This window comes from Lissotriton vulgaris, chromosome 1_2, assembly GCF_964263255.1.
Source record: "Lissotriton vulgaris chromosome 1_2, aLisVul1.2, whole genome shotgun sequence".
Classification (NCBI taxonomy): Eukaryota; Metazoa; Chordata; class Amphibia; order Caudata; family Salamandridae; genus Lissotriton; species Lissotriton vulgaris.
Window position 1 is genome coordinate 107,292,085 of NC_141686.1, and position 12,789 is coordinate 107,304,873.

The window sequence follows — 12,789 nt, forward strand, 5'->3', positions numbered from 1 at the left end:
AGTAGCCATGCGCTATAGAAAAACCTTTACAATTACAATTACAATTCTTATTAGGGTGTTGTGGGAGACAGTGTAAAAAGCTGCAGACAGGTCAAGCAGGATGAGGGCTACAGTTTCTACTTGGTCCAGGAAGTTTTAAATGTTGTCAATGGCTGCGATGAGTTTTGTTTCGGTGATGTGGTTCTTTCTGAATCCGGAGTGTGTTTTCTAGAAGAGGGTGAAGTTCAAGGTGGGTTGTGAGTTGGTTGTTTATGGCTGTGTTAATCACTTTGGCTGGATAGGGGAACAGGGAGATTTGTTGGACGTTGCTCAGTTCATTTGGGTCGGCTGTGCGCTTCTTGAGGAGGGAGTTGATTTCTATACGTTTCCATTTATCCAGGATTGGTGACCTTCTCAGGTTGTAGATGTGGTGGAGGCATGGGTCAGTTGGGGCCCCTGAGTGGTTGGTCCGTATAATTGCTGCGGTGTAGTTTGTGGTGAGGGTTGTCCATTCGGTCATGTGGCTGTCTTGTTTGGTGGTGGGTAGGATAGCAATAAGTTCTCTTAGATTGGGTTGTTGTGCGAAGTTGCTGTAGATGTTTGTGAATTTGCTGAGGAAGAAGTTGGAACGGTTGTCGCAGAGTTGTTGGGAGGCAGCAATGCTGATGACAGTGGTTGAGGATTAGGAACTCTCCTTGCAGCTGTTGGAACTTCCTTCTTTGCAGTCCACTAGGGCTTTTTACTTGGTGTCTCGAATTTGCAGGTCCAGGGTGCCATTATGTAATTTTCTGTGCTGATGGGTGTCAGGAAGTGAAGTCTTCTTGCTTGGCTTCTTCTTTTAAATCTCAGTAATGTCAATTCCTGTCCAGCAATTTCAACATTTTACCGTTGCAATTTCTGAGGTCTTTCACAAAGACAAACTCTTCATATAGTGGACCCCTGTTAATGCCCTCTTTTTCTGGAACATAGACGAACCAAGACCTGCTACACCAGAATATGTGCGTTTAGTTGGGTGTCCTATTTTCCAACCTCACACATACAGGAAACATTAACGAATTATACTTGAAAATCATCAACATTAGTCTGAATTGCATTTAGGCACGCAAAATAACACTACTCGTTGTACTCTCTGTATCAGCCCCTTAATACAATTAGCCAAAACAAAAAACTTATCCCTCCAGAAACATGTCATTCCAATATTAATTTCCAGCAGTGATGCATTGTGGATTGCAGAGACAGCGTCTGGACCAGACACTGAACATAAAGCCACTTTGTTTGGACTGGGAATCCCCAATCACCTGTGCTATCGTCCCAGCAGGGCAGGGTCACAGATGTACTCACGCAGGTGCGGCGGCATCCTGATGAAGTCCTCCTCCATCCTGAGTCCTCGGTGGCCTGGGACATGAAGTGGAGAAGTCGAGCAGGAGTAGCTGGGAACTGGACTCTCGGGAGGCGTGTATGAAATCCGTTCCTGCTGTGAAAAGAAACAGGAAGGAGATAAACAGAAGATCAGAGCTGAAAACCGGTTCAACTGGGCAGAAACATTTCAGTCCACGGAGATAATAGTCCACAACTGTGAGTTTAGGCTATTTATATGGCAATTTTCCTAGTTAGATTACCCAAAATGGATTCCAATTGTGAATTTCCCTTCGCGGATTAACGTAAATACATTAAAAAGGATGAGAATTATGTATTTCCTCATTCAGACACTTTTTATTGTGCAATCAAAGAATCTCATTCCTGAACTGACAACTATGATGTCGCTCTCCTGACAGTAGAGGGCTGACGTGAGGGTGTAAGCGAGATTCATGACCTTTGACAGATACAGTTGTCATTTATGTTTCCATAAACAGGTTAGGGCTACATGTGCATTAATAAACTGCTGTAATTTTCACTACCCCATTTTGTTTTTGCCTTCTACTAAGTTCATTTGATCCATCTAGGGTATGATTCACAGGTGACTATGTGTGACCTAATCCTGAATGTCCATGAACCTAGTCAAAGAATCTTTGTGAATTGGGGTCTAGATTCTTGATATCTCAAACCTACTTTCTGATATTGTCGGCATGGGTTGGAATTAAATAAAATATGGTCTCCTCTTTCACTTTGGAGTCAAGGTAAGAAATCATGACCCTTCTCCTGCTTCATGAGCCCAGGGGAGTGTTTGATGCATGGATGCATGCATGCATGGACGAATGAGCAAAGCAACAGTCAATTACAGGGCCTACTTGTGGTATCGTTTGACATACGGTCACGACCCTGAGACCACCAGTGATACAATGCATAGAGAATGGAATATTAAACGTTCAGTTCAAGCTCAGTGCTGTGGTGCATATTTCCAACAAAGCACAAAAGTAATAAATATGCAACATAAACAAACATGAAGATAGTTTTGTCACCTGAAACACAGACGTCAGAAGATAGGCTTGTGGATGCGAATTTGCTAGTCAGAACCTCACTTTACCTTTTTAGGTGGTACTTCACACCAATCTTATGACTGTTACTTCAACTTGATTTTGAGCGCAGGTGACACAACAATAGGGGTCTCACCAGTTTTAAAGGTACTGAAAGGCACTTAAACACAAGACCTCCACTGAAAGACCAAAACCAATTCAACGGAGTCATATCACCAGATGTTTTACTACAACTCGGCATGCACCTTGGCTGCACCACCAGGATGATACTGACGGCTGAGCACAACACATGAGGAGGGCTCTGGGTGAACCAGTCTAGAGTCTTGCCCTGTATAGTGTGCCCCCAATCACGTGCATTGGCGAGGGAAGAGAAGATACTCAGGAAATGCTATGGATGTTGGCAATACGGTGGAGAACACTAGATGAATCACTCTGTTGCCCCAATTCAGATTTGGGTTACCTGACCTGTCCTTCAAGGACCTGGGAAGTGCAGTCTGTAGTAGATAGGGGGCCACTGGGCCTGCGCTTTAGAGGACATCTTGCTTGACTCTCCGTTCAGGTGGACGGTTGGAGACACGCCTGAGTGCGACACTCATTTTGGGTCTGGGAACTTCACAACCTTCTGCCACTCAAGTCCAACTTCCCTCCCTTTGATGATCTGGGAGTTCTATGCAAGTGTTTGCTTTGCTTATGGTACGTGTGACAGGAAGAGGATTCACCAGTTCAGCCAGGTTCACAGCGCTTCTTATGAACATTATTTTCCGGAGATTGCAGGTTATTTCTCTGGTTTTAGAAATTTGGATCTTGCCGCATCTATTCTTTGAATCAGTGAATTGTAATGAAGTTCGGATTCACAGGTGAAAGCCCAAGTACAATGAAAAAGCAAAAGCTTGAGATTCACAGTAAATACTGTGATGTGCAGGTTAACAAATAAACCCTTCCTCTTAATTAGGATCCATCCGGATGGGTTACAATAGATGGCCAATGTTGTGCTCTCTCGAATGGTACATTTTCCATACATAATATATTGTGTATGTGTAAAGTGCATGTTCACCCAAGGGTATCTCGGCGCTGAATAGCATTGGTACTCATTTTATCGACCTCAGAAGGATGAAAGGCTGAGTGGACCCACTGGTATTTGAACCTGCGACCATGAGGTCATACACAGGCCCCTAAAATGGTCGCATTAGTAACCAGACCCATCTCTGCCATGGGCCTACCAGATTACCTACTAGACCTTGCTTGTTTTGATTTTGTGGCTGGCGTTGTTATGGTGCATCACGCCAGAACACACAATCCCTAGTCAAAACAAAAAAAGACCGCTAGATTCAACAGCTTGGTTTTTGAGGTGCTGTGGAATGGAATAGAAACAGCATCATAGGGCCTGGTCAATATCTAAGCTGCTGACCCACACAGGGTGATTTTTGTCCGAAACTCACTTGGCCACAATCTCCCAAGTAAGAGACGAAAACTGGATTTGTGCAGACACTGCTTGAGGGTCACAGAAAGGCACAAATCCTCTAACGGTGAAAAAAGGGCCATCCAAAGCCAAGGGACAAACCGGAACGGCTTCTGTGCTAAGACGTGTGCAGTAATTCCTAGAATTCATCTTCAAAATGCTCATTATTGCACACAGAGCAATTAATGGATATTAACATAAATAAATGAAGAAAACAATTTCATACTACAGTTTAAAAAAAGAAACGTAAACCTGTGTTCGAACAGTTAGGCAGCCTTTGAAACAGTTCACATCTCCCAATCCTCCTCATAGGGGAGGGATTGTCCCTTTGGCACCTGCATCCGTTGCCAAAAGTTCTGAAAACAAGCAAAGCTGCTCGCCTTTGTAAAATAACCCAGCACCCACCTGATCCGCCATACTCACAAGGCCGCTGGTTACGCCGGATAGTTTCCCCATTAAATAAGTCTTACTAACTTAGCATCATTTCTTGTTTTATTTGCTGGATGGTGAAACAGACACTACATGACCAGAATGATAGCAGCATGGCCCATAAGTCTTCTAAGCCTTCCAGTAAGGTGGTAGGTGGCGGTAAAAGGGACTCTTCCTCGTCAGAAGTGACGTGTCAGAGTTTAGTGGAGGTGCTTGGGGTGGTGACGGCTCTGAAGGCCAGGAGAGGGCATTCAATGGGGGGACGCAGGCAGGGAGAAGGAGTTGAACTTAGGGATGGCACAAGGTGATGTGATCACAGCGTTCCTCTCATCCCCGAAGCAGCGCTCATCAATGTGACGAGGACGCCACGTGTTCCCTTGGGAGGTGGGTGGGAGCGAGCAGGTGGTGTTAGAGGTCAGGCCCTCTGTACAGAACTGTCCAAACCACGAGGCAGGACTTGTATACATGCATGAAAAAATACATCAACATGTCACAGGGCTTGTACAGCGCAAACCTTGGAAGGATTAGGAAACAACAAAACACATAACGAGGGAGCCCAAGAACATGGTACATAGCTATTTTAATGAGGCATTTCCAAGCACCAGGCACCACTGAAGAAGCACCGCTGCAACCACCAGCACCAACGCCTCAACCCAAGCAAAACACTAAAAGAGGTCAGTAGTAGGAGTGGAGAGCGGCAGTTTAGCTGGAGATAGCCGTAGCAGTACATGTGGGCCAGCTCAAGATCCAATCACAACAAACATCCATGGCGTTCAATCAACCAGCCCAAGAGAGCAGAGTCCCAGAGATGCCCAAGTTGGCCACACATTTTATTTAGATGCCATAGACTGAAATGCTAAAGGTGACACAATAGATCAGCATGGATGAGAATGGATCGTAGGTATTTGTGGTGGACGAGTGTGATGGATAAATGGGATAGAGCAAAGCAAGTGAGGAATTATATCGGGTGATCGGTGATAGAAACTGGGTGAGTCTTGTGAAGACCAGCCTTTCAAGAGTAACTATGAAGGAAGACTACAGTGCTCTCAGGTACTTTGATTACAAGTACTGTTTGTATATGGCAGAGACGGTATTCAGGAGCTGTGGGTTGAAAGGATATGGAGCACAAAGGAACTGTAATACTATAACCTGATAACACCCATGTGCTTCAGAACTCCAGAGCTCAAAATTCCAAGAGGCATTGATAACACAAACACCCGCTTCCCTCAAATTCAGAACTCAGCTCAAACAGCATATATTGGCAAAGTGATGCACCCTACCAGTGCAACACATTTATCAAATATACCAGCACCCAAAAGTACAACAAAATGCATTAGCCAATCTACCGTCACACATACAACATGGCTACCAATGAGATACCTCTTAACAACAAAACACAACTCAAATGGCAGAGTAATGGTCAATTGTACAACCTCATGCAAGGAGTTGAACGGCATAGTCAAAAGACTCACTCATACAGACGCAAAACGCATAATAAAGACTGAATAAAAGTATGGGTATATAGGACTACACAGCGGTCTTCATATAATAGGACCAATCGTCAAATACTGCACAGCAGGCCAATCATTAAACGTACCCGACACAAAAAAGCTAGCCATGTGACTCTGGTAACTGAGAAAAGGCACCCCGGAGACAGCAAAGTGCCCCAAATGTCCAAGAAAAGTAAGCAATTATTTCCATCATAACACCAGAGTCTCATCTTAGTTGTCAATGAAGCATTTAAACAAGGATGGAGTGGTATGTATACTTAACAGACTCATGACTACAAATTGCTAACCTCTAAGAATACACTGTCAGACACCCCAGACCCACAGGTATACATATGTAACTTTATTGACAGGATCGAGAGGACAGTTCGTCACAGGTATCGCTCCAGAAGCCTGGATCTTCACGCTGCTCAATATTTTACTGACTGCTGGTACCCAAATGACAAGGATGGAACGACCCCCAATGGGGCACTTACCTATTCCATACATTCGAGCATCAGGGATCACAAATATACTGCACACGCTCATACGTCCACAGTACAGGATGCTGCACATTTTTAGGTCTCGTCCTGGTTTGTGTCGAGATTATAGTGAGGCTTTTAAAAGTCTACCCAAACTGCTGCGGATTGGGTACAAATCATGTGAGCCAGGCGCGTGTACAAAGCACACCACAAGCCTCGGCATCAGACTTCAAAGGGATCCGCTCCACCAACCCCTGCATCAGACTTCAAAGGAATGCGCTCCCCCGCCCCGCCACATCAATACCTAAAGCTTCATCACACTCTAACGAGTCTTCCTTCTCCCGCATGTGACCCTACTTGCACCCTCTCGGTTCCAACATCATTCTTTTCTGCTTTTCCCTGTTTCCACCACACACTCCACTCCTTTGTATCTCCTTTCTGGCCTCTTTCCTACTTAACTTTTCATCCTTTCTCCTTTAATCCCATATCCACCTTCTCACAACCCCTTCGAGCACTGTTATCTTAACATTTGTGTTTCTCTCCGTCTTATAATGTCTGCCCTGCCACCATTTACTTCGGACCCTCACACACCCTTACACACCCTCACACCTCCTCACCCTCACACCCTCTCCCACCCTCACTCACCCTCACACAACACCCTCACCCTCCCCCCCCCTCACCCTCACTCCATCACCCTCACCCTCACAACCCCTCACCCTCACCCTCACACCCCCACAACCCCTCACCCCTCACTCAATCCCACATCCTCACACCCCCCCACCCTCACTCTCACACCCTCACCCACACACCCCTTCACCCTCACAACCCTCTCACCCTCACACCCCTCACACCCCCTCACCCTCACACCCTCTCACCCTCACACCCCCTCACCCTCACACCCCCTCACCCTCACACCCCCTCACCCTCACACACCCTCACCCTCACACACCCTCACCCTCACACACCCTCACCCTCACACACACTCACCCTCACACACCCTCACACACCCTCACACACCCTCAGACCCTCACACACCCTCACTCACCCTCTCAACCTCACACCCCCTCTCACCCACACACAACACCCTCACCCTCACACCCTCACCCTCACACCCCCTCACCCTCACAACCCCACACCTCCTCACCCTCACACACCCTCACCCTTCCTCACCCTCACACCCCCTTACCCTCACACCCCTCACCCTCACAAGCCTCTCACCCTCACACTCACACACCCTCACACCCCCTCACCCTCACCCTCACACCCCCTCACCCTCACTCACCCTCACCAGCATAGCATAACAAAACATAGCATAGCAGATCAAAACAGCATAGCATGGCATAACAAAAAAAGCATAGGATAGCAAAACATAGCATAACAAAACAAAGCATAGGATAGCAAAACAAAACATAGCATATCAAAACAAAACAGCATAGAAAAACATAGCATAGTGTAACAAAACATAGCATAGTGTAACAAAACACAATAAAACATAGCAGAACAAAACATAGCATAACAACAAAACATAGCATAACATAACAAAACAAAGCATAAGAAAACATAGCATAGCATAACCCCTTCGCTGCGCGGGGGGCGCGTACAGCGCCCCGGTGCTCATGACGATCTCAGCTCGTCATGAGGCACGGCGCTCGAGTGCTCATGACGAGCTGAGCTCGTCAGAGCTGCACCAGTTCCTGTGGAACGCTCAGCACAGCAGGGGAATTATCCCCGCATGCAAGTGTTCCACGGCTCATGACGAGCTGAGCTCGTCATGAGCACCAGAGCGCCGTGGCTCATGACGAGCTCAGCTCGTCATGAGCATGGAAGGTGTTAACAAACACAACATAGCATTACAAAATAAAGCTTAGCATAGCATAACAAAACATAACAAAGCATATCATAGCATAACAAAACATAGCTTAACATAGCATAGCATAGCAAAACATAGCATAGCATAATAAAACACAAGAAAACATAGCATTACAAAGCATAGCATAGCAAAACAAAACAAAACATAGCATAGCATAACAAAACACAACAAAACATAGCATAGTATAACAAAACAAAGCACAGGATAGCAAAAGAAAACATAGCATAACAAAACATAGCATAAAAGCAAAACATAGCAAAACAGCAAAACATAGCAAAACAACAAAACATAGCAAAACAACAAAACATAGCAAAACAACAAAACATAGCAAAACAACAAAACATAGCAAAACAACAAAACATAGCAAAACACAACAAAACATAGCAAAACACAACAAAACATAGCAAACCAAAACAAAACATAGCATAGTATAACAAAACACAAAACATAGCATTGCAAAACAAAACATATAATAGCATAGCAAAACATAGCATAGCATACCAAACACAACAAAACTTAGCATAGCATAACAAAACATAGCATAGCAAAACAAAACATACCAAAACAAAGCATAGCATAATAAAATACACCAAAACATAGCATATCATAACAAAACATAGCATAGCATAACAAAGCATAGCATAGCAAAACATAGCATAGCATAACAAATCAAAACATAGGATAGCAAAACATAGCGTAGCATAACAAAACAAAACATAAGATAGCAAAACAAAACATAGCATAGCATACAGCATCACTCAGCACCACCACAGCATCTCTCAGGGGCACCACAACATCACTATGCGCTACCACAGCATCACTAAACGCCACAGCATCACTCGTTCGCCATCACAACATCACTCAGCGCCACCACAGCATCAATCTGTGCAAGCATTCAACAACAACTGGTTCAAATATGTTCTCTCAATGTTTCAAGCTTTATTACAAATGTAACAAAAAGATGCTAATATTTCACTTCTGTTCTTGGATTTTCGTCACAATGAAATACACTGAACATAATCTTCACAAAAGTTATTTACAAAAGTTTAAGCTATTGCCATTATAAAATACAATAACTTTTATTTAAGTATTAATTATTTAAAAAAATTAAAAGCCATTGTTATTTGTAATATCAATACATGTAAGTGACTTAAATACAACACATATTGCATTACAAATGCTATAGGTGTCATATTTGCGAAAGTTATAACTATTGGCATTGTAAATGACAAAGCTATTAATTTCGCTATTTTCAAAAACAAAACATAAATAAAAAATGTGTCATTTACATTACCAATAGCTCAAACTTTCCTAATGCGGGACCTATTGCATTGCAAATGCTTGTTATTTTGTACAATGTGCTCAGAATATTTTCAAATGCATACAAAATGTAGGGATGAAGGTCTATGATTTCGCCTAGTGCTTAGAAAGACCTTGCAGCAGAACGGCGGATAGTGTGAGGGGCCAGACGGAGATTAAACAAGATAAAATTACGCAATTCCATGTTGAAATGTCGAAGCCCAGAGGTTACAATCCAGATAAACTCATTAATGTCAGGTAATCAGGAAGGTAAACCTTCAACCTGAAGATTCAGACACAAATCAAGGCAATTTGCAAAAATATATATTATAAAGCTACTTTTAACTGTCACCAGTTCAGTTAAATTATAGTATGAGAATCATGTGAACTATTAGGTTCTGCAAATGCGCCCAATCTCCTTATCTTAATTGATAGCTATCCTAGTGTAATCTATTTCATTAGAACCACATCAGCTCTGAAGTGCTGGAGCAAAGGAGGTTAAGCAAAGACCTTTAACTCGATAAATGTGTGAGGAATGGGCTGGTTGTCTTATGCTTAACTATGCAAATCAAGTCCCCAAGACCACGTGTTCCTGATCACTTTGAGGAAGTCCTGGATGAAGCATGCAAAAAGCAGGCTATCTTCCTCTGTGAGAGAAGTGATGTTGGCTGTCCCAGTGAGCGATTAAACTTTAAGCTTTGCAAGTGTTTTTAACATAATCCCTATCTCAGATAACAGCACAAAACGCTCTTCTGTTCAATAGTGGCTCACAGGGCGCAATACATGCCAAATATCAGGCTATCCACAATGGATGTATTTGCATATAGTGGATATCAACATCAAACATACTGAGAACTGTAATTCATGCCCTAGACTCTCCCACCATCCCTAAAATACCCATGATGGAAGCTACCATGAAACCCACCCCCAGATGTAAGCCCATTACTTACCCTGTACTGTTAAGCAACATTAAATACACCACCTAATCGTAACCCCAATATTCACCCCATCCAGAATACCTAACCCTAATAAGAGTTAGTTAATGACCTAACTATCCTTAAACCTCTACCTTTCTCCTATCCCATATAATCTAACCCTGTTCCTAATGCTTTCCCCCTTTTCACCTGAATTTAATCTGAAGTATCTTTGAACATTAGCAAAAGTTTTTTTTAGACACACTTTTTTTTAAAGCCTATTTCATTTTTTTTAACAGTTTGGTCTTTTTGTGAGATTTGAACTTTTGACTAGGCCCAAGCAAAATGTAATTTACAACGGCATAATCTTGCGTAGATGGTTTAATCCTTTGTTACACTATTACGCGAAATGACTGATATTATGCCATTAGGCCACGCCACTCAATTGAGACTTTGGGGTCATTAGGATGACGGGCGAACGTAGTCCGCCTGCCGTCCTATTGGATTATGGGACCGCCCGCCATAAGGGCGGGGATCCCGTGGGGGTTATTAGGATGCACCCGCAACAGTGGCGGGCGCATACTGCATTTTGAATATTGTGCGCCACAATGCTAAAAATGCATGTGATGCATTTGCATACACAAAGCGGCAGGCACTGCGCGTTGCCTGCCGCATTGTGTATGCAAAGGCAGGGGGGGGGTACTACAGGTACCCCCCATGTGCACATCCCACCTCGCCTTCACCAAGGGGGCCCGCAGGGGGCCCCCAAAGTGAAGACGCCTGCCTTTCTGTGGCGGTATTGCCGCCACGGAAAGGCATTCCCCAAAGCCTATACTAATATGGCTGGCGGTGTCTGATAGACACCGCCACCATATTAAAAGTTTTCCGCCCCGGTCGCAGTGCGACCGGGGTGGAAAAGTGGCGGACGGTCTTTCCGTCCGCCGCGGACCCTCACCCATAGCAATATGGCGGGTGGGAAATGGCTGGCAGGCGGGTGGCGGGCGGACAAGGAAGTTAATTTTGTATTTTTAAATCCAACCCCTGCGCAACCCCCCAACCCACATGAGATTCATGCCGGCCGCGACTGCACACTCCTCCCACAGGTAGACACATGAGTTCGGATCAATCTGAGAACTTTTAACAAGTGGAAATTTTGGTAATGTAAGGATATATTTTTTCATTGTAATTTTAGCAGTCAAAATTTTTTGTCATTATTTTTGTATGTAGTTCACATGGAAGGGCAAACACAAACACCTCTAACAAGTAATACCATAACTGTCTTTAAAAACAAAACATCTGGCAAACAACATCTGTACTTTCCACGAGAAAAGACAAACAGTCTAAATCCAACACTTAAAAAAAATATTTATAAGACTCATGCAAGAAAAAGGAATGTTTACTTAAGATAGGAGGGATGCGGAATAGGTGATAGAAGGCAGCCGTGTAGGTGCTGAAGAAAACAATTCTCGATATTGGCACTCAGGAGTTTCACTGCGGCGATAGGGTAACAAAGGCGACAGTAGAGCTGTAGACACAGTATGATCTTGACTGTGAGCACAGGTACAGAAAATGATTAAGTAAATTGGCCTGAAAAAAACCTTTTCCCGTTTTTAATAAATCCTAAGAGTCTTTTTGAGTTCGCTTTTCAATCCCTAAATTAGTAGCATTTCTGGTAAGTCACAACCCAGGTGGGCTTTAGAGAGTCACCACACACTGAAACTTCTGTATTTAGATAATAATCTTAATACTAATGACATTTAGTCCGAACTTTTATTTGTAATCAAAAAAATCCTTTTTAGTTGACCCTTGTTTGAAAAATAAGAAAAACACCATTAACTAGAGCTAATATATTAAAAATACTTAATCGGGTAACAGCTTTTATGGAAGCTGAAGAAGGCTTCGAACTCGGCCCTTTTCAGAGAATCATGTGATGCTTTATTTAATTAGTTTGGAGCATTTACTCTTACAGTAGACCAGGCCCCTCCAAACCTGAACAAGCATTTGCAATGCAATGGGTCTCGCAGTTACGCAAGTTTAAGCTATTGGCATTGCAAAGGACAATGCCTTTTATTTATGTTTTTAAAACTAAAACAAAAATAAAAAGGCATTGTTATTTGCAATGTCAATAGCTCAAAACTCGCGTAACTGCGAGACCTATTGCATTGCAAATGCTTGTTTAGGTCTGTATTAGCCAAGACTTTTGCTTTTACTAAAAGTATGTATACCATAGTTACTATTAGGGGTGTTCAGTAAGATTTCATCCATTAGTCTGTGATTGTGTCAGTCACATTTTTCATCCACACACTCCATCATGCATCAAGGCGCAATGTTACCCCACTATAGCTATTCACTGACTTTCATACGAATAAGGGCATGGTGTCCTTCCACAAGGAGCACATTCGCACACAAGGTTGTTTCCTTCAGGGAAAGGTGTACCATTGTAATGTGTACTTTAT

At 43.4% G+C, this 12,789-nt stretch overlaps 1 protein-coding gene across 4 annotated transcripts in view; it reads right to left on the bottom strand.

Annotated features, from left to right (window-relative positions):
* ETV6 (ETS variant transcription factor 6) overlaps nucleotides 1-12,789 on the bottom strand; it is a 279,401-nt gene that overhangs the window by 177,652 nt on the left and 88,960 nt on the right. The window contains exon 2 of one of the 4 annotated variants that reach the window (XM_086952934.1): nucleotides 1,321-1,453. In XM_086952934.1, the coding sequence (XP_086809060.1) occupies nucleotides 1,321-1,453 (133 nt within the window). Of the gene's footprint in view, nucleotides 1-1,277; nucleotides 1,454-12,789 lie in introns of all 4 variants that reach the window. The other 3 variants (XM_086952936.1, XM_086952935.1, XM_086952937.1) reach the window with 3 other exon arrangements.